Source organism: Amia ocellicauda, chromosome 2 (genome assembly GCF_036373705.1).
Source record: "Amia ocellicauda isolate fAmiCal2 chromosome 2, fAmiCal2.hap1, whole genome shotgun sequence".
Lineage (NCBI taxonomy): Eukaryota > Metazoa > Chordata > Actinopteri > Amiiformes > Amiidae > Amia > Amia ocellicauda.
This window is the reverse complement of record NC_089851.1, coordinates 8,081,817-8,104,503: the sequence shown is the minus strand read 5'-3', so window position 1 is coordinate 8,104,503 and position 22,687 is coordinate 8,081,817. Positions and strand designations below refer to the sequence as shown.

At 43.6% G+C, this 22,687-nt stretch overlaps 1 protein-coding gene across 3 annotated transcripts in view; it reads left to right on the top strand.

Moving 5' to 3' along the window:
* Window positions 1–10,465, top strand: part of agap3 (ArfGAP with GTPase domain, ankyrin repeat and PH domain 3) — a 190,325-nt gene extending 179,860 nt beyond the window's left edge. For all 3 annotated transcript variants that reach the window (XM_066717538.1, XM_066717546.1, XM_066717531.1), the window contains exons 17-18: window positions 4,936–5,191; window positions 5,594–10,465. In XM_066717538.1, the coding sequence (XP_066573635.1) occupies window positions 4,936–5,191; window positions 5,594–5,809 (472 nt within the window). In that variant the 3' untranslated portion in view covers window positions 5,810–10,465. The remainder of the gene's footprint in view (window positions 1–4,935; window positions 5,192–5,593) is intronic.
* Window positions 10,466–22,687: the final 12,222 nt, after the last annotated feature.

Below are 22,687 nucleotides of genomic sequence, written 5' to 3'. Positions count from 1 at the left end.
AGGAATCCAGAGGCTTTGTGGCAACGACAAACTAAATACTCTGGGGATAATAAAACTACGAGGGCTTGGCATGACCTCTTAGTTGGCTACGGGTGGCTAAAAATTCCTGATGTCATCACTATTGCAGGGAATAAACTAACATGGCATGATGTTGAGGGAAGCCACGTTTGTTTAGACGCATGAGATATCTTGAAAAAACATAATATGCATGTTTTTCAATGGGGTGTTGCTAGAAATATACTTTTTCCCCTCTATTGTGCCACCGTTCTCCAGGGAGAAATAATATCCATGCATTGGCAGTAGAGTCTTGTGGAGATAATTGCTTGCCAATTAAGGTAAATTGGATTGATTTTTACACTGCCATATGAGACTGAGTTTGCATTGTTTAATTATAGTTAGTGAAATGCCAGTCCAGGCTTACAGACGAAACATTGTTAAAAATAAAATGAGCATCCGCTAATCCGCGTTTATAATTCACACGCTCAATCACACTCCCGATATAACCATTGGACTGCTTAAGGGCCTTTATGCTCTTCTATTTTTAAGCTCTATATTGTGCACAATGGCCGATCCTCCTCTTCCAAACCCCAGTGCTGGAATCCAAATAAATGTTGCCGTAAAACTGAGCCGGATATGGATAACTCATTAGCGAGGCATCTGTTATTTACAGGTTCCGCTTTAACCACAAACCAACCGAGTGGCGTTTGGGATTTGAAGTGAGAGAGCTTTTAACGGCAGGTAGATTGAGCCGGGTCTCCTCACACCGATTCCTGGCCGGCTGGCTCTCGGGATGGACACACGTTTTCTGTGGTGAGAAGTCGCCACCAAGGGATCTGTCCCTTTACTGAGAGAGGATTGTTTGATTTCCTTCACTGTCTGTCTGAGGTTACAAGTGCGGTTGTAGTCAGGCAGGACGTCTTGTATTAACGTCAAAGGCAGCTTCAAACGGCCCTCAGCACGTAATTTGAAATGCACTCAAGTAAATTAATGCAGTTTTGGGGCGAAAAAAACAGGACGACAACTAAATTTGTGAAATTGGGCCGGTGTGATGATGGAGGGAGACTTCAGCCCCAGCGCTGGACTCCAGTAGCAGCTTAGGCGGTAATTAAAAGCGTCTGCGAGGAGCTGAAGTAAAACCAAAACAAATGAAGATGAAGCAACAAAAACAGTGCTGTCGGAGGGACTTACTTACTGAGGATCTTTGCTGTGTCCGCTCTCATTCCCAGCCCCTGGCAACCTTTGAAGCGCGGGGGCCCTGCTGTTTCCAGCGGGCCGCACCACTCTCTCTCTCTCTGGGTGGAAGTTAAACTCCAGGCTGTGGGGGCACTTCCCTCCGAACGGCATGGGTCCTCCTGCTGGGAATGTTGTTTGGACAGTGCTGCCGCCCAAACCCCCCCCCCCCCCGCAACACACACACACACAAGCACGCACGCACACACACACGCACACACACACGCACTTTTCTCTCGGCGCACTTTAGTTTGATGTCTCTGTTGTGGCTTCTTAGTTCTGAGATGGGGGGTGGGGGAGGTTGTTGTTATTCCCTGATTTGTTTATGAGGGTCTCACTTGTATTTAATATTGGATGTAGATGCTTCATAGCTGGGACCTTCCCTCCCCCAACACCCGATCTCTGTGTGTCGATGGCTTCTTCACGGAGCGGAGGAGATGGCCCAGTCTCGGTCTCTGTCATCCTCCCTCTCTCTCTCATTCCCCCATAAATCCCCACTTCCTGTTGTCTTCCAGGCCTGACTAATTACTCCTGTTTGTTCCTCATTATTTGGAGTCAGTCATGTGTCCCCTACTCTTTGGGCTTGGTTTGGAAATCATTCTGCCATTTGCCACTTAATTACGCCGAGGTCAGAATCCGTTCCTGGCAATCATTCGACAACGAGCGCATAGTTTCATATCTTATGTTTCAAGCGTACCTCCTAAAAAACTAACCCCCTCTGCTTCGAGGGCGAGAGTTTTTATCTCTTGTTGTAGTTTCACCCCCCCCCCACGTACAGCCTTTGAATACATTATCTGCGAGAGAAAGCAAACATGCGGATTCCAAAAAGATGAACTCTCCGCTTCCACTGTTTCTATCCATCGCTCACTTCTCTTCTGTCCCCTCAGCAACCCCTGGGCTCAGTGGAGGTATGTGCGGTCAGGGTGGGTAGTTGCGGGGGGGGGGTGTCATCTGCTGGATTTCCTGAGTATCGCCCCCCTACCCCCCGCCTCTCTGTTCCTCCCCTGTGGAGAGAGTACACTTCTTCCTACTCTCTCTCTCTTTCCGCTCCCCCCGCTTTGACATGCTAAACCTGCCGTTTATTCAGCGCGGCCCTTTTCCTGACTCGTAGGGGCCGAGGGGAAATGCCAGCTTTGAGGCTCCGCTCTCTTCCCGGTTACCCAAACCTCTCGGTGTTTAGTTTTCTTTTATATTTAAAACAAAGGCGGGGTGGGGATTACCAATTCACTTCCTCTCCAGATTCCCTTTCAAGTGGCAGCCACCTCCTCCGCGCGATTGGCTAGGAGTCCCCGTTTGAAGCTCCTGGCCCTACATGTAGCTTGGAGGCTTGTGGGATTGGGTGGGCAGGTATCATTGTGTCAGGAAAGTTTCCCCCCCGAATAAGAGATGACTTGAAATCGGTGATGCATAAATTCGATATCGGACGGCATTTTTGTCAATTATGATTCGTACAAAGTGCCCTACTGTAGATTAAGTAGATTAGTCTCCAGTAACTAATCCTTCCACTAATCCTTTAACCCCTACAATAGTTGATAAGTAATTTTAGATAACAAACTTGAAAGCGTTACAAGTGTCTGATGATTGATTGATCAATATCGTTGTAGTATAAAACATTCTATTAATCGATAATATCCATAAAAAAAATTATGAAGTTGGACATTGTCTCAACATTGTAGCGGATAGGACAGGGAATGTGTAAACATTTGACTGCCACTCCACAGAGAACAATAGCTCAATTAATAATATGTATTAATATGTATTAAACTAAATGAATCACATAATAACTTGTGAACTTTTATTTATTGGTAGGGATTCAGATCCGTTTTTCAGTTGAGTTAAGTCAGAAGACCTTGAGGAAATTATTTTGCTTGTCATAGTTTGAAGACTTTGAGAGACGGTGGATTACACTTAAATCTGACAAGAAAAATAAAACCATTCGATATGTCATCCCTACCTGGAGCAGCGGAGTAATGAGAAGCCACTTGTCCATTGAACATTGACCTGCCTAATTGGGCTGTCTGGACACAATGACGGACCGTTACTTGATTTGTGGATGAGCGCCATAAAACCAGGACGGCTACCGACCGTGCTCTATATGTTGTGACATTACCAGCCCTCGGCGAAACACTGAAACGAGGAGTTATTAACGGTATCTCTTCTGTATCTTCATGAAGGGATATTTACTAGAGTTACTAAAATATCATCACACATTTTTCACACGTTCTGTTCTGTTTTCGTAAAATCTAATTCCATATTGAGAGGATTACACTCCTTGGTTGGATCAATAACTCGGGCAGTAAATTGAGAAGGAACTGTTCATTTATTTTCATTGGGGGGGCAGTTATTGAGCCACAGCCCTGGTTTGGGCACATCTTGAGTATTGTTCCGTGTCTTTATAATCGCTCTTGATGAATATATTGTGCAGTTTGTGTGGACACCTATGAGCACGGCACCATTTCATGAGCTACAGTGGACATTGTGGACACAGGATGTGATTGACTGTGACGCAGACCCACCTAGATAATTAGCTCCTGCCATTCAAGTGAATGAAGATCTCTGCTATTAGACAGAGTGTCCATAGTATTGCTCACAGTGGTACGAGTATTGGTCCCATTCATCTTTGTGGCTGCCGAGTGGTTAATGTAGAAGTTGCTGTAGGTGTTAAAATGTAAATGCTCGTGATTGTTGTCCTCACTGTTGTTGTTTGTGGTAGTGTCTTCTCCCGACCCGGTGTCGACAGATGGTTAACTGCCCGGTGACGTCGTGGCCCTGATTGACAGCCTCTGAGGGCCTGTCACTTCGGGGCGCGTTGTTTGTCCGTATCAGTGCCAGTCCTCCTCTCTGTCACTCACTCAGACAACCCAAACAACGGCGCCTTTCTGTGTCCCTTATCAAGCAGCCGGGGCGGGTCAGGGGTCGGGTGCGCACTGAGCATGCTCGCCGACTCGGATATTGATTTTTATTATGTGACTGCGTCGCCGTGGACAAAACGGGCCGAGATGGAGACAGATAGACTTCTGAGGGAGACGGAATCTTTCTCCTCTCCGCCTCTCACACAACGCGGGCAGTTCCGCGGTGGTATTCAGCCGGATCGATCCCGCCTGCGCCCTCCCTCACCCCCGGGACGCTGGGAAGAGAGATTCGGAGCCGGGTCCTTTGTCAGCGGCCGGCTTTTTCAAACAAGAAGGCTGACAGCACTGATAAAAACATGTTCCTCTGGTATTGTCAGTAGCAGACATGCTGTTCACAATGTGTAACCTTTAGATAGCTAACCAGACTTAACCCTCTGCCTGCCAGACTCAAGGAATAACCCTCACAGCATCTTAGTCTGTAACTTTACCGTCGCTTTCTCTGTAAGTTGCATACAGTAGATAAACTTTCAGCTTTGTACATTTCTGATCCGATTCGGTTTCTCTGAATTTGCAACAAACGACAACAGGCCTTCAAACATGGACTGGTTGAACCATCTCCACCATTTTAGTCTGCATTCACACAACTGTTAGAAAATGAGTTGTATACTCTTACAAAACATTTTAATTTGATGCTTGAAAACAAAATCCTTGTTTACAAATGTCATCGCTGTAACACAATGTTTACCAATCTGTCTCCTTAGTTATTGATTCATGTTCGTAATGAGCGGAGATGCGATGACTCGGGAGACCGGTTCTCCCCGGCTGTCTCCTCACAGTTGTTCTGTCTCCGCAGGGAGGAGAAGGAGCGCTGGATCCGGGCGAAGTATGAGCAGAAACTGTTCCTGGTGGAGCTGCCACAGTCGGACGTGCCCCTGGGCCAGCAGCTGCTGCGTGCCGTGGTGGAGGACGACCTGCGGCTGGTTGTGCTGCTACTGGCCCACGGCACCAAGGAGGAGGTCAACGAGACGTACGGTGACGGGGACGGCCGCACCGCGCTCCACCTGTCCAGTGCCATGGCCAACGTGGTCATCACGCAGCTCCTGGTCTGGGTGAGTGGAGGTGGGGTTGTGGCATGCAGGCCTGGCCCTCACAGGGATAAAGATCATCATTATTAAAAAAAACTGTCAAGAAAACAAAAGCACATGGGGTCATTGTTCCTAAAGTGTGTAATTCATGGCAGGAATGTGGGAGGAACTGAGGTGTAGGTGTATGGGGTTTGTGTAGGGGTGTGTAGCGATGTCTGCTTTTATCTCTGGGTTTTGTAATTTGTTTGAGTGAGGAAGTGACTCAGCGAAAGCAGCTCAGTGTTGATCATAATCGTGAAGTTTGACTTTCTGCAACGTTTGTAGGATGTCAACAGAGTGACAGTGATGCCATGACTCTGTGCCGTCTATCACCTTGCTGTCTCTCTCTCGTTGGCCCTCACTCACTCTCTCCCTTCTCCCCCACAGTACGGCGTGGACGTGAAGAGCCGGGACGCCCGTGGTCAGACCCCGCTGTCCTATGCGCGCAGGGCCGGGAGCCAGGAGTGCATCGACATCCTGCTGCAGCACGGCTGCCCCAACGACAACCTCATCCCCGCACCCACGCCCAGCCTGGCGCGCCGCAACACCAACCTCAATAACAACTCTCCCTGCGAGATGAACCGCAGCAACAGCGTCATGTAGCCCGGGGCGCCGCGGGCAGGGCCACGCCCGTTTCACTGTACCACCCGCCCGGCCCGGCCCGGCCCCCTTCCCCGACCTGATCCTGCCCTCCCCCATCATCACACCGGGCCTGCATGGCTGAGAGAGGAGCGTGTCTGTGGCAACGTTAAACGGGTACCAGTACTCAGCGGTGGACTGGGAGTTGAGGGGCGGCGGGGGGCTTGGGGTTGAGCCGACGGACCACCCTCTTCTGAATTACAAAACAATCCCTGAGCCACGGCTTTCCGGAGAGATGACGTTCGCAGGGCGGCTCTGCGTTCGTGGAGCTTCCTTCTCAAATCGCCCGCTACCGTGGCCGCCCCTCCGTCTCTGTAACCACGATTATTTCTCGACCGTAACCTGGAGGACGTGGGAGCGAAAGGTGTGGACGATGTGTGGGAGAAACTAACTGAAACTTGTCATTGTGGGAATTGGAAACGTGTTCTCACCCCCCAGATCCATGTGATTGTATTATTTTCTCCCCCCGTGCCGATGACCGACTGTGTGCAGGACTCGTTCCCCAGCGGCGACAAGACTGACACGCCGCCGGCCGAGACGCAAGCTTTCCAATAGTGCGATTTTGAAGCTCAGTCTCCTGGGTTCGGGATCCAGGAGAGGCCGACGGCTTCACCCGACGTCCTGTGCGCCGCGTTGTCCCGGCGGTTTCCCAGTATCGTAGTGATCGGAGCTTTGTTTGTCCTTTTTCTTACTGCCTTAGCTATCTGCCTTGTTCGTGGCTTAGTAGGACCTGGTTGAAAACTACAGTGCTCAGTTTAGAATTATCCCTGTGCTTTATACTCCGCCGTCGGCTTGACAAGAGCCCCCATGCCGTGTCTGAATTTACCGCTGTGGAGATCAGTGAGAGCAGGGAGATGGGATGAGTGGGGGAGGGAGGGAGCTAGAGTTTCATTTGTTACATATTTATTTTGATCCTTTTGTTTGTGTTCGTTCTTTTCTGGATGTTTTTGTGTCTAGTTAAAAGCCTGTGTAGTTAAAACACTTAAAACCAAAACACTACAGAGTTTACCCATGTTGTTTGTTTCGTCCTGTCAACAGCACTGCGGCTCAGAGTCCGGTCCCTAGTTCTGTGCATGAATGTGACCCCCTGCAGACCCTCACTAGTGCCTACAGCTCGGTGCACCCCGATGGTCTCCCGTCGGTCCTGAACGGATCGTGTGGAAACTGCACGAACCTCCGCCGCACTCTTCCTCCACCACTTCCACGTTTTGCATCCTTCCACCTGTCTTCCTCCCGCACTTTTGAAACCAAAGTAATTTCAGACATGAACTATGTAGCTCATATGCAAAGAGAAGAGTGAGAGTTTAAGGCGCCTCTTTCCTGTCCTAAAGAGTTTGATCAGATGAGGAAGTGGCTGGTGAAGTCAGATAGCCTTTGCACTTTAGTTTGTTTTTTCGTTTTTGATTTGTTTTTTTCTCCACTGTGCAAATTGGCTGTATTGAAGAGATGCAACTAATTAAGAAAAGCCTGGAGGGGGGAGAGGCTTCACTGCCTGCAGTCCATCGAATGTGAAGCAAACCATTGTTTTGCCGTCAGTGCTGATACTTGATCCGATTTAAAATTGTAGGAATGTCTTTTTCCTCCAATAGAGCTTTGTTAAAACATTAAGTCTGATGCACTTAATTCACTTCACTTCAGTATTTTCACAATATTAATGATTTGCCAATATCAACTCTCAAATACTTCAAGTCACTATTCTCTTCTGTTGAACACCTTACACCTAAAAAACATTCGTACAATTTCCTGCTCGGGCCAAAGTTTACATCCTACACTTGTGTTACCCTCTCCGATGAACAGTATTCTTCCAAAGATTTTATTTTAAAGATTAGGTTTGTTATCTTCGTCTTTGTTTTTTATCTATACATCTTGAAGTCACATTATGGGCCACTACCAGCTGACCATGTCCAGACTGTTCTGATATGGAAGATTTCAAGACTTTAGTTTTCATGAATCACTTTTTAATTTTATGTTTCTGCACAGAACTACGGAGTCTTCAACTTGACAAAAAGGGGAAAATGTAATTGAAAATATCGTGTGAAAGACATACCTGTTGGTTAGTCTTGTTCTGCATGTTGCCATCCGTTAACAGCGTATCATTCAGCTGACGCATCGGTGTTTGCCTGGGCCGTGTCCTTGCAGGAACTGATCAGTCACATTAATGTGTCCCGCGGGGGCTGTAATATCGCCATTGATCAGTTTCACCTGCGTTTGGATGTTATACAGTTGCTTCATTGAATAGAGACCGAGAGCGCTTCTGTTTTTAGTTTTTAGTTCAGTTCCTGAGAGCTGTTATCAATAGAGGTGACTGTGTGCCAGGTAGCGGCCGTGGTCATTAGCAAAGAGTCTCGCTTTTATATGTATAATTACCATTCAGGTACATTGAGAGTCAAGATGGATACACTTGACTACAAAGCCAACATTTAGTCCAGCGTGACACCCACGGCTTATTTCAATAAACTGAATGACAGTGATAACCGCCCCGGGGTCCCGGAGTGTGTCCTCTTCGCTTCGATTGGGGGTTGTGAAATACATCTGTCATCCCATATGTACTAGTTTTGATGACACCCCTGCGCTGTCCTAGTTCACGCTGGCCTCTGCCCCCTGACATGATCTGTGTTACAGAATGTCTCGTTTTGTTTTGTCAACTTTGCAAATGCAAACACTTTCCCACATCAATTGCTTTATGATGGTTTTCCTCAGATTTGTCTTCAGAAACTATGTGAGCAAAGCTGTGCATGTGGGGTAGACGTACCTTCAGTTGAGTATTTTACAATTATTTGGGTAACATATGAGTAGCACATCATGCAGTATTATGGCAAATGATCAGTAATCAGCTGCTATAGTTACCCTCTTCTCTCAATGGTAAAATCATGGTTACAATCTCCTGTTCTTTAATATAAGGGAATGTGCCTGCGGCCTACAATAGTTTCAGGGATATATAGAGTGCATAAATATATTTAAATATATTTGTTTTAGTGGAAAAAAAAAAGATAATTGTTTGTCATTTACAGTTGGTATAGATTTAGTCTGACTTTGCAGCACACTCTGAAACTAAGAGAACGCCATCTTTAAAACCAATTCAAATTCACGTGTGTGTTTGTGTGTGTGTGTAGCACAGCGTTGAAACACAACCCTGGTGTCACCCGGGCCTACATTAGTGCACAAGCAGTGCTTTCCTTAATTGTCGTAAACTCTGTGGTACTGTGTGTGTGTGCGTATGTTGGAATGAGAGAGAGAGATTGACAGGATTTGTGAGTAAATGGCTAATGAATAAATAAATGCAAATGTGTGTCAAACGGGTTAGAAACCAAGTATTGTAGTGTCGGTAGCTTCTTCCTGTGCAGACACCCGGGCGTTGCCGGCGCTGCGCCCCAGACTTGCTTTGAAATCCCCTCTTCCAGTCGACGTAGCTGCAGAAAGCACAAATACCTTTTCGTCGTTGTTCGTTTTCCCTCCTGAAATGACATGAAAGCCAGTGTCATGTGCGCACATCTCAGGGCCCTTTGTAAGCAAGGGTTAAAAAGAAAAAAAAGACTTGCAGTTGGATGTCCTGCAAGAAAACGTGCACAGGACCTCAACCAATACAATAAATGCTTCAAGTGTGCTGGTGATGGAGAACAATACTCTCCAGAGGCGCACGAGCTTTAGGAAATTGTGAATAGACTCCCCACACCCCATACACACACGTGGTGTCGTATAGTTTGCATTCATTACAGTTACAGTTACATTGTCCCTACGAAGCAACCTGCTCTTCCCAGTCTGTCTAGATGGCCGATTTATCCAGTCAGTTGTTCAAGTGAGCTCATAAGGGAGTTTCAAAGCAAGTCTATTGAAGGGGTGAGTTTCAGATGGGAAACGAACCCAATCTTAGAACGGCAAGCTGAGCAAACCCCCCATCGAAGTTGCCTGTGACTCCTTAACCTCCCATCATGAGCGCAAGTCTTTCCTCCAGTGCCGTCGGTAGAAATCCATCTCCCTGACCCGCAATGCATTAATATACTGCTTAGAAACCGTGTGGAGGGATCGTGAGGAATGATAAGACTTATTCTGTATCTTCCCCTCCTTCTTTGAGCACAGTATTGTATCTCTGTATTTTAAAAGATAAATAAATCGAACACTATGTAATCTTGGGTTGTGTTTGCAGTCTGAAAGGAAATGATGCATGGGGGGGTATGTTTGAGGTTCGGAGTGTCACACGCTGTCCTATCAAAAGGACGCAGCCAACCAAAATACTTTCAGGTGATCGCTCACCTCATGCTTTCCAATACCGCAGCCTCGCTCGCTCCCCATGGGTTTCGCTCCCTCGTCTTCGGTTCCTGTTCTTTTCCTTTCCGTTGTCGTTTTGTTTTTCAGTATTTGAGGTACTCTGGTTATATTTCGTTGCTTCTACATTGCCAGACCCTGCGCGGTACTTCATGTATAATAATGTACATTTGAAATATTTATATTGCAGTATGTAAATATATTTTTTTGTTCCTTTCTTTTCTCTGCATTAAAAACAGAAACAAAGCTAAAGCAAAAAAAAAAAAAAGTAACCTGCTGTGTGTTTGGATGACTGTTGACTGATAATAATAAATGCTCCAATAAAATGTAGCTGTACCCAAATTGTGGGGAAAAGTATGTTTGTGCCCTTGTGTTTTTATTATACATAGAAAGTCATTTGTGTGCACACCACAGGTAAGCTGTGCACTGAATTAACCCGACTGATAGCTAGTGTTACATTACATGGTGATCATGTGAAAGCATATGATATGATATACTTAGATTTTCAGAAAGCTTTTGATTTTGTTCCTCAACAAAGACTGATCCTCAAGTTGGAAGCTGTAGGCATTCAGGGTAATGTAAGTAGATGGATTATGAACTGGTTGATGTATAGGAAGCAGAGGGTTTCGATTAGAGGAGTCACTTCTAACTGGAGTGAGGTTGTTAGTGGAGTTCCACAGGGATCAGTACTAGGGCCTGTGCTTTTTCTAAACTATATTAATGATCTGGACTCTGGGATAGTTAGCAAACTTGTCAAATTTGCAGACTAAAATAGGTGGCTCAGCAGATACAATCTCGGCAGCACAGGCTATTCAAAGAGACTTGGATAATATTCAGTTGTGGGCCGACACCTGGCAGATGAAATTCAATGTGGACAAGTGCAAGGTATTACATGCAGGTAACAAAAATGTCCACTATAATTACACTATGGGAGGAATAGAACTGGAAGAACCTTTTCACCCTGGAACAGAGGAGACTAAGTGGGGACTTGATTCAAGTCTTCAAAATCATGAAAGGCATCGACCACATCAAACCAGAGGAGCTTTTCCAGATCAGCAGGGACACACGCACCCGGGGACATGCATGGAAATTGGGCTTCAAGGCATTCAAGACAGGAAACAGGAGACACTTCTTCACACAGAGAGGCGTCACAATCTGAACAAACTCCCCAGCGATGTGGCTGAAGAGACAATTTGGGAACATTCAAAAACAGACTGGATAGGATCCTTGATCACTTAGATATTAATGGACACCAAACGAGCATGATGGGGCGAATGGCCTCCTCTCGATTGTAAACTTTGTTCTTATTAGTACTGAAGAAAGCTGTGTTGGGCCAAAGGACCTGTTCTCTCTACAGTACTTATCCTATAAATCCACTCATACATGAAATGGTAGGATTGACTACAATGTGTATATAAGAATCCTAAACTTAGTATTCATCGCCCCCCACCGCAGCATGTCCCTGTTCAATGACTGGATCCATTTGGAATCAATCGCGTTTTATTTTACAGAGTGTTTTCTCATGCGGAGTGCAATCTCGGGGCGCTTTACAGAGCAGTGCTTACTGGGAACAGTGAAAAGGGAGTTTAAGAAATAATTAAAATTCCCGTTGAGTTCAAAATAGTTTGTACATTGATTTCTTATGCTGCCCACTGAATTGATCACAGATTCACAATGTGTTAAATGGAGGATGAAGCATAATAAGTTTCTCTTAATCCGAGGAGTCCAGTAACTGGAGTCTGTGGTGGAGGATGGGTTATTAAAGAGTTCATCGCTCCTTCTGAATTCCTTTAGACTTTAGAAGGAGCGATGAACTCTTTTTATTTGCTTCACTGGGTATTTTACAGGGATTTTGGAGGAAATGACAGGAGTTAAATGTTATATTCTTAAATTATTGGTCAATTGCCGTAATAAGAGATCCTGTAGCTACACAAGAACACCTCGGGCACCACTGCAATTGCAGGAGACGTATGATCTGTGATATGTTTTAACGGGCATGCATCACAATTTAGGCAGGACTAATAATGTGTAACCATTTAATTTTAGTATTTCTTCTGACTAAGAAACTAGAACTAAACAGCATGGAGTTTCAGACTGGGAAGTGGATTTCATGAAGCATAACATTATTCAGAGCATCAGATTTCAATAAAAAGTTATGATGCTGCTGTTCATGTTATTGTTCTCTTGCAAAGAATATTGTTTCCCGATTCATAAAGTGACTGAAACTGCACGTGAATAAAGACTGGATGCTGTCGATTTTAAACAGCGGAGTAACACCAGCCCCCTGCTTTAACTTGAACTAAACCAAAGCTTTTAAAAATGCCATCTTGGCCTCAATCAAGTAAGAGTGATCGAAAGCAGCAGAGAGAATGGGTTCCTCGTGTTATAACTTCAGTTTCACAGCTTGTAAAAGATTAAGTGTTTCTCCGAGAGAGAGGGAGACACCGGCTCCAGTCTTGGTGTGAAAATCGGACAGCGCTGAGTCTGTGCATCACTGTGTTTGGGGAAGGTTTCTCATGGCCTGATCATCGGGCTATTGAAGGGCTGTTTATATGGGGATTAAGATAAAGCGCAGGGTTTCTGTGTCAAGAGTCTGTGTGCTCTGGGTAGAAGTGTCCGTGCCAAGAAGCAACAGACTTGCTTTAATCCAGTCTTTATCTCCCGGATAATCTTGTTAGAGCAAATAAACTGCTTTAAGAGGCTGGTAATCTTTTCTCTGTGCTGCTCTTTGTTTGCTTTGTGATCTTTCTTGCTGTTCACTTATCCGTTTCTCACTTCCTTCCTCAATGTGTCTTCACTCGGAAAGAGATTATAGTGGCCCTAAACACAATGGTTGAATTTGGTGGCATTTTTTTAATTATTATTCTGTTTTGGTTTTTAAAATGTTTTCGAATCTTAAGTTTTTGAGGCTTTTTAATTAGCGTCCTTACATTTTTCCCATGATTCTCACACAGCAAAAATCAACAAATGCGCTCCACAAACTGTTTAGTGACTTTTATCATTTGACCCTACCTGACATGTTTTTCATAAGGGAAAAATATACACAAACTCTTTGGATCTATTTTTATCTTAAAGTTTTAAACTTCACTGTGAATCTAGTTTTGGACACCTCCTGACAAGTGAAATTTGTTCCAGAACCCAGGAATCTTGGCGTGTTTTGGGGGGGTCAGGGGTGAGGCCAACGAGACACAATGATTGGAGGGAGGGAGGGAGGGAATCATGTGGGAGGGGTTATAAATAGCGATTATGGGGGGGGGGGTTGGTGAAGAAGTAGCTGTACAGAGAGGGTGATGTTCAAGCAGAAACTGTAAAAACATTATATTCACAAACAGAGGAGATTGGCTGGTATTTGAGACGAAAGAGAAGAGTGAACGTGTAGTGCTTGGTTGACAAAGTTTATGGTGTTTAGAGACGGGACAATAAATCCTACCTCTTATTTGCCAGATCACCTTGTTGCTTACATTATTTTTGTTATGTTGTTATAATTACGGGAAGGTAATTGGCACACTCGAAATGCTACAGTATATTGTGCGGACTGAAACCTACACTAAAGGATATAATTGGATTGTTAAATAAACACGAGAAATACAAGCAACATAAAAAACCCAGCTGAGCCAAAAACAGACCCAGGTCATTTGATTTTCAACTCCTTCAGGTGTGTCCCAGTGGCTCAGGGAGACAGGAAGCATTTTGCCGGATTTGAGGGGATGCAGTTTCCACACCCTTTGTTTGTTTGTTTGTTTGTTTACATTTTGAGTTGTGATCCGTAATTAATTAGCCATGTAGTTGTAATAGCGCTGTGAATCCAAATCAATGCTTTTAATTGCCTGATAAGATGGAGCGATCGGGGGTGGCGGGTAGTAGCTCGTGTGATTATCACGATGAAACCGAACAAGAGAGGAGATTGCTCGGCCCGCCCACCTCAACACAGATATATTGCATCCAAACTGCCCTTTGGATAGATTAGCGAGGCGTGTTTCTCTCTGATAAATGTGCTGTGTGTCTGAGCGTCTCCGCACCCCAGACCCGGAGCTACGAGAGCGAGCAGGGTTTTAATTACGCTTTAATTCTCTGCCTTAAACTAGCTTCATATCTTCTCCAAGGTCTACACACACACACACACACAGACCTGGACTTGTCCTGGAATCACACAGTAGTACCATTTCACACCAGGACAGGAGATATTGTTATTTACTGCATGGCTAGTGCTGGGCTAAACTTGATGGTTGTTTTTTGGTACCACTATGAGTCTTACAGTCAAAGATACTTGCATTCTTCGGATCCATCAACCTTTTTGGGTCAAAGTAAAGTGCCATACGTTGGCTCCGTTTCGTTCCCTAATTTCATGACGAGTACAGTATTCAACCTCATATAAAAACTACAGGTGACAGAGAACAATGACTTGGTGAGGAGTCAGGCCGTCAATTGTGTTTTTAGGCCCTGTGCGTTGACTCTTGCCCCGTTATTGAGCCGGCTAGTTCAGTAAATCAGTGCTTCAGCATTAATCAGCACTGCAAAGCATGGCCTTTTAGTCTTAATTGCAGTATCGCGTGTTTAATCATTTCAATATTTGATTTTGCCCCTTTTTGTGTTTCACTTACACTGTCCCCTGTTTCATGTTAATGTCTCTCTCTCTCTCTTCCCCCCCTCTGTAATCACTCTTTCTTTCTTTCTTTCCAATCAGTATCTCTTTCTCTCCCTCTCTCTCCCTCTCCCTCTCCCTCTCTCTCTCTCTCTCTCTCTCTCTCGCAGTTCTCTGTTAATTTGCTTGAGAATGCATTAGCTGTAATGAAAGCTGAGGGCTGGGGAATCCTCCAGGGGCCCATTAATCATCCCCCCTCAGACAGCCAGCCTTGATTACAAGTGGCAAGAAATTCATTAGAGCCGGGCCTCTGACAACTTTTATCTCCGCCGCTAGATCTGACTCATTAGGCAGCCAAATTAAAGCTATGATGGCCCTGATGAAATTCATCGCTTGTTTATCTTGTGCGATTTGATACATCTGCCCATACATCATCTAACAGGGAGCCAGCAGACCCTCCCAAGGAGTCAGACATCCACCCTTTCTGCACCGGACAGCAGCACTGGCGAGCGATACCTCAACGGCACCAGGGCCCGTCCGCTCCCTCCGTCAGCGTTGTAGCATTTCCCTCTCGCTTCGGAGAAAGGAGAGTGTAATGAACTGGAAAAAGACTCCTAACCTATAAAAACACACATGAGTTTGAATAGTGGGGCTGGGACGACTGGGAACCAGAGACAACCATTACGATCAACTGATGAAGCAAGTCACAATAAAGCAATATACATACATATATACACATGTATACATGTATAGATCATATATTAATGTTAGGCTGTGTAACTGCAAGTCCTGTTTTGGTTAAATGAGGCTGAAATGCAATAAGATTGAAGCACTAAAATATAAGTACATGACATCCATCTACACACATATATACATATTGATATTTATTATTTTTTATACACCTATATACACGTCAATCATGTAGCATAGATGAAGAGATGTGAGTGAAGGGATTTACCTGGGGACTCAAATCCAGTCTGGTACGGGGACTTACAGGGGGAGAGACGACAACAGACAACAAGCTGTCCCTCAAGTTGATCTCTGCTTTCTGTCTCTTGTCTTGAAGATGAAGAAGAACGATGTCTCCTTCGCTGTGATTGTAGAGCACAATAAACATTGCCCCTCCGCTAGTTCTGTCCATATGTGCAATACCTACAACTGAACAAACTCCTACATCAAGATGTTAAAATCTATTCTAACTCCTCCTCAGCCCCACGTTTCATTTATGTATTTATTTATTTACTTACTTATCTATGTACTTATTTTGTTCCCTCTGTTAGCTACAGCAATTACCAGAACCGGCCCACCGAGAGCCTCCACCAGCGGCTGACTGGAGCGCCAGCTGTGGTGCTGGACTGTCTGGAGAGACCGATTCGGGGTGTTTCTCTTATTGCTCAATGGTGACACCTGTGGCCAAGTAAGGTAGCGCACAGGACCATGCAACAACCTGCAATTCCCTTCTCTCAGCATTAATTAATTCATTAATTCATGGGAGAAATCTAAGGAAAATGAACACCCTTGGGAGACTTGCAATATAGTGGATTGACTCCCATATCCCTGCCTACCGGTTCTCCTAGTTGGCCGAGCAGTTGACCATCATTCTGATCTCATTCTGATCTCCCGGCACTCGTGTTGTTGTGGCCGAGTGATTTTATCCCAGAGTCAGCTCATAAATTAACTGCTCGAAAAAAAGAATGTGTTTTCAATTTTCCCTGCGACACCTGCTGTAGAAACCGCACGGGTCCGGTGGCCCCTGCGAGGGCCCGGTGAAAACAGAGCAGCATCTCAGTCCCGAGGGGCTGTTCAATGAAACCAGGTGTTATTAAACATTTCTCTCCAGTAATACTATACCCTTTATGAACAGCATATTGTGGAAAAAAAAAACTAAAAATCACTCAGAGGAAAGGAGTCCGGAGGGATTTCTCTCTCGCTCGGCCCCGGCACCAGGTTTGACGACACTCTGGTACACCCCCATCCTGACCCTTTCCTGCAGCTGACTGACCGTGCTAGAAACACCGGGCTCCACATGAGTCTTCATCAAAGACAGGCACTCGCTGTTGGGTAAATCCAGAGAGAGACCCCAAAGTGCTGTCAGCTCGAGTTCAGCACTTCACAAGAGCAGCTTGGGTTCTTCTCCACTCGGGAGAGTACCATCCTCAGTGCAAAACAGTCTCAAACATGAGTGTTTGAGAGAGAGAGAGGGACTAAATCGCACTCAAATACACCGTGGTCTGCTCCTGTTTCTATAGCCGTTTTAATCACATGGATCCCAAGGCACTCCGCAGTGAGAATAAAATAATGCTAATAAGAATGCATTGTTTCAGAAGCAAATTAAATGTGAGATATAACTACAAGTGATTAAAATACTATTAACATCTAATAAACACATAAAATAATGTGACTGAATTTACCAGCACTAAAACAACGAGGGAGCTGACAGGTCCTTGAGGGACACCGCACTGTACACTGTAATATTTCGTCGTACCCAAAGCCCCGTCAGACGGATCTGGACATTTCACTGATCCCTGTCATCAAAACTGCACTGTGATGTTATAGGGATGGAACTGAAAACAGGACAGAAACTCACACACACTTGATCACACTATCAACATGGTTGTAGTTTCAATACAAACTTTGTATGTTTTCCTCACACAATACGAACATTTGTAAAGTACATTATTTTCACAGAGCGGGTAAGCTGCCATTTCCCACGACACGTCATTTTTGCGGTCTGCTTTCCTCACCTTCCCAACGCCGAGCAGACAGGTGGCAAAGCATTTATCATACTGAGGCTGTTTCAGCGTTAATGAAGGTCTAATGAGCGAGTGTTTACAATGATGAGATATTGAACAAACACTGAGATGACAGGAGAAGATAAAACTCGGATACAGACACCCTTTTGTGTAGTTCCCCATCTAATGCTAGAAGAAGCTAAACGGCTTCTAGTCAGGGGGGAAAAAACACATTATCTCAGAAGTGGCCTGGTCCATTTTCCACAGGGGTGACCTCTTTCACATGGACCTCCGGCTCGGTCAGAGGCCCTTCTCTCAGTTTCTCTCTACAGCTTTAACGGATGGGTTTAGTCCCCAAAACTGAGAACAGTATAAAGCACTAGCACTTACTAGTACATTTAATCATTTTAATAATACTTACCTTGACCTAAATCTACATTCTAAGGATACAGATATCCTTTTATTGAATCTGACAAAGACATTGATGTTATATCTATACAGTATATTATGCTTTGCAATGTTGTCTAGCCCTCTTGTGACCTACAACCTTAAAATACATTTAAATGAACGAGGTTTAGGTGTACAGGATATCCAGTGAAATAACTGCCATGTATTCTGGATTGGGTGTCACTGTGGACCAGTTATCAAATGTTATTCCAGTAGGAAGCTCTGTCTGTGATTCACATGTTGTTTATTTATTCTCATTAGGGCTGGACAGTTGCCTTTATACACTAGTATATAATTATGCTGTTGCATATTGCAATTCCTTATTAGGCCATAAAAATTGTATTAACGCTCTTAATTTAAAGATACTAAACTGTCCTGACAATTATGCGGTTATTATTAGATCATGAACAATTGTAGTTGCAATTAGCTCTCCCTAAACACAAACACACACACACACAATCACCCTCGACCTCCAATTACAGCCAGGGACCATAATTACTCGACACCTTCAGCAGCCAGCGCGCAGTTTATTGGCCAAGCAGCACATACATGCAGAATCTCCAGGGAGGGGCTTGGCGTCCCGGTGCCAACTCACTTCTCTCCATTAGCGGCTGAACTCCACAAGAGATTCTCATTACAGTCACGCAGTATGAAATGGTACTTCACTCTCTGCTCGCGTTTCGGTTTCTGTGCCCTGGATCCAGTGCGGAGCCACGACCTGTGAAAGGTTCTGACACATAATCTGAACAGGAAAAAAAAGTTTTTTTAGTGTAAACTGGATAAGTTGCAAGTCTTTCAGATGCTCAAGAAGTATGTGCTTGTTGGGGCAGATTCATTTTAAATGTAACAATTGTTTAACTAGGTGATTGAGTGTTAAATTACAGTCCCAAACACCACAGACTGTTGCAAATACGGCAACTTTTCATTTAGAGCTGCAGAACAGTGAACAACAAATCCACTGGGCTGCTCACAGAACTATCCACAGCTTTTATACAGAGCTGCAGGAGAATAGCTTTCATATGACCTGAAGCAACACAATACAAGCCTGGTAATTTTCATGTTTTTATATTTATTGTATCATCTGTCTACAAACCTCTTCCACATTATATAAACGTGTCTTTATATGAAACTGCAGAAAGAGGTTAACTGTAGGACCCCAGTGGCTCAGAGTCCCCTGGCGCTGAAGACACGGAGACTCACTGCTCGCCCCTCATACAACATGACTCAGACCTGCTGTACTCGCACCTCCCTTCATCTCACTCCGTATCCATTAATTTATGCAGGAATGTATTACCTTCTCATTTTAACAGGGAAATTAAACTGAGAAAACATGCATCACAAGAGCCGAGGTCATTATTTACCACGTGTCTCACTTCAGCAATTGTTTGCTTTGGATACCAATTGGGTACTTATCATTAATTTTGTTTTTGCTCTTCTGATTACCAGTACATTAAAGATGTATCGATCAATATCAATATAATTATATATATATATATATACACAATGGAAAGCTCATTTTAAAGAATGGTGACACAATGTTTCTAAACATGATAAACAAGTAATTAAGTGGGAAATTGAAATAAATAACCTGTGTAGCTCAATCTTTACCTTAAAACAATTGAGCAAAAACGGACATATGAGTGCTTTGTATCTGTTTCTATCTTTGTTTTATTCCGGAGTCTGGGTTTCTTGTTCTCCTCCTCTGATTATGAGCAATAGTAGAGAGATGGCTTGTCATTTTGCCCGAGGATACTCATGCTGATGTCAAAAATGACCATCGATGGAGTTAATGACTGAGGAGGTTAACATTATGCAGACTTCTGTGTCCACTGACTCACACTGTGCCGAGATCTCCCCCCCGCATTAGAAAAGGCTCGGGTGTGTAGTGTGACTCTCGGCCCAGAACAGAGGACTCACTTTCCTGAATGAGGGGAAAGTGCCCCCTCCCCACGGCTCCTCCTCCCCAGCAGCAGTGATTGATTGTGAAGTTCATTACAAAGTGTTGGAAATGACCACTTTAATGGGGATCCATCACTCCTCTGCGAGACAGTATTCCCTCCTAAAGAGAGATAAATCACTCTTGTTCTCATTAACACAAATCTCACCATTTCGACCATTCACCGCCATGATTGGCTAATAAAAACCGCCATTTATCTAAATCACTGGGGCCTGGTTTTTTGTTTTTTTTTCTCTCTCTTTCCCTTATTTGTGTACAAAAGGTAACTCTGGCAACTGACCTACATTAGCGCACAGATACATTTTGCCTCCTTCCCTGTTTTTTCAGGCACACAGAGCAACTGCGGGGAATGAACGTGCAGTAAACATATATTCAGAAAACTCAGAGTTGTCTCCCAGTCTTTTATATGTATACAATAAACTGGCCGTGCTCAGAGAAAAGAGCTCTGATTTAGTGTGTTTCTTAATCTGGTTCTACTGTCTGGTTTAGCTTTGAGACAGCTCCTGTATTTAGTGACTATGATATCAATCACTTCCCTTACCATAATCCAGTCTTTCTCCATCATGTGTTTATGCTACTGAAGACACAAAATACAGATATAATGGGTCATCCCACAGTTACACTACTTGTCCTAAAGAACGAGGTTGTGTTTCTCCTTCCACACACTCCTCTTGCAGGGCTTTGTTACAACATCCTCCTTAATTAGTTAAGTGATTGATATTGAGTTTAATTAAATCATCAAGCAAGGAGCTTTAGAAAAATGTATTCCAGTTAGATTGGTATAATTGTCAGCTTCTTCGGAAAACTTCGCCTGAGAGGGGGAATAGAAACTCACAAATACTCAGACAGGAAGGATACAAAATTGGTTTAGTTACATGTTATTTTAAACTTCCCACTGCTGTGCAATGAGGGATAACTCTCTAACCTTAAGTGTACTTTCTTTCTAATGATTGTATTTGTATTTTGTATTAAGACCATATGCAACAAGTAAATGAAGGGATTTGTAGAAACTTGCCGATTCCTATTCTAATATATAATCTATCCCTTAAAAAAACAGATTCTTTACAGTCGGTCTCAATAGGATTGAAGACTCATTGAAATTCTCATACTTTTCATGTAGTTTTCACTGGAACGCGATATCTTCTCCACCAAAGGCCCAGCCAAAGCCAGAGACCTTCTCAAAAGATTATGGTAATGACTTATTCAAAGGAAGGGAAGTTTTGATTGGATGCTGTTCAATTTCCCAGCAAGCAGGTCAGGTTATGCCACACTGAGACTAAGAGCAAAGCACAAAACACATAATTCATGTGTAATTAAGTCTTGGCAAGCATGATCAGCTTCATACAAGGTCACTATTTATTATGACTTTATAATGCTAAACTTCCCAGTGTCACTATTGGAAGAAGAAGAAGAAGATTAAGTAAATAATAAGATTTAGATGGCAAATACCAGAGAAAATAATGGGAGGCTATGCTACAGTTTGCTGCCATATTTTTAGTTTGCTTGTTCATATTTATATAAACTTAAATGTTGTATGAAACTGAATATCGTTTGCTCGTCTTTTTGCTAATATTCAAATCTGCCTCTGCAATTAGATCTTTTCTCTCGCTATTACAACACTGCACGGGATTAAATGTCCCGCTATTTTTCAAATATTAATTAAATAGATTAGTTCAACAATTATTTTAAGTCCAAGGTTTTGAACTGACTCGTTATTTATCAATACAAGAAAACGAAGAAACCCGTCAGAAACAAGAATGTGCTCACCGTTATAACAGCTCTGTGCTGAAATAGTGGGATGTCTATTGGGATACTAATAATACAGAGACGTTATTCATGTCTGTAATCTCGGAGTCCCAAACTTCATCATCTGACAGATTGAAACAACGAACCAGCAGTAACGGGTCTGTGTGATTTAATAAAATAATGTATAACACGTAATTTCATGGTATTTCCCGAGGATTATTGCGCTGTGAATGACAACACATAATTTCCTGTACGAGACTTAATTGTCACCGTACTAATTAGGGAACACGTGATGCGCTGATCTTGGCGTCTTAAAGGGGTTAATTGGTTGTTGTAACGTTGTGACAGCACAGACGCGCCATGGAAATAAATTACAGCCTACATATTATACAGTCTCCTACTGTTTTTTAAAGACGCATTGCTATATATATATATTGGAATTATATGACCATCTTCAATTTATATCCCAAAAAACACGGATTCAAAAGCCGCGACATATATAAAAATACAAAATCAACTGTAATTATTTCGGATTGCATTTCTAGTTTGATATAAAATAATTTATTGAAATCACAGATGTACATGTATGTTTACATTAGGAAACCTGGCTGTATGTATTATTTCATTACAATCTGATATACATTGTATTCGTTTTTTTTCTTCTTCACACTTTGATTTCCACAGTCAACTGCCGAATACGTTTCTAAACGGTACCTTAACGAAGACATCTGAATGCACATGCTAACTGTGTAGATCAATGAAAATAAGAACGGTTTGCACGACAGTAAGAGGGAAATAAAACAGCTTCGACAAGTAAGCAAACATGCATAAAATTCACAAAATTGACACAAAGGAAAATATTTCAGAACAGAAACAAAAATTACACCTGTGGCGTCCCGCCACATTGCAACATATAAATATTATTTAGAAAGAATTGTATACAATCTCATTTCATAGTGCACTTGTGTGTCGAGCAGCGACACTCACTATTTACATATTTTACAAAAAATAAATAAGTAAACATTTACATGACGTATTCAGGTGAAATGGGGTGACGTCATTTAGGAACCGAGTTCAGCTCAGTGAGTCTGTGTACCTTTGTCTGTGTACGCAGC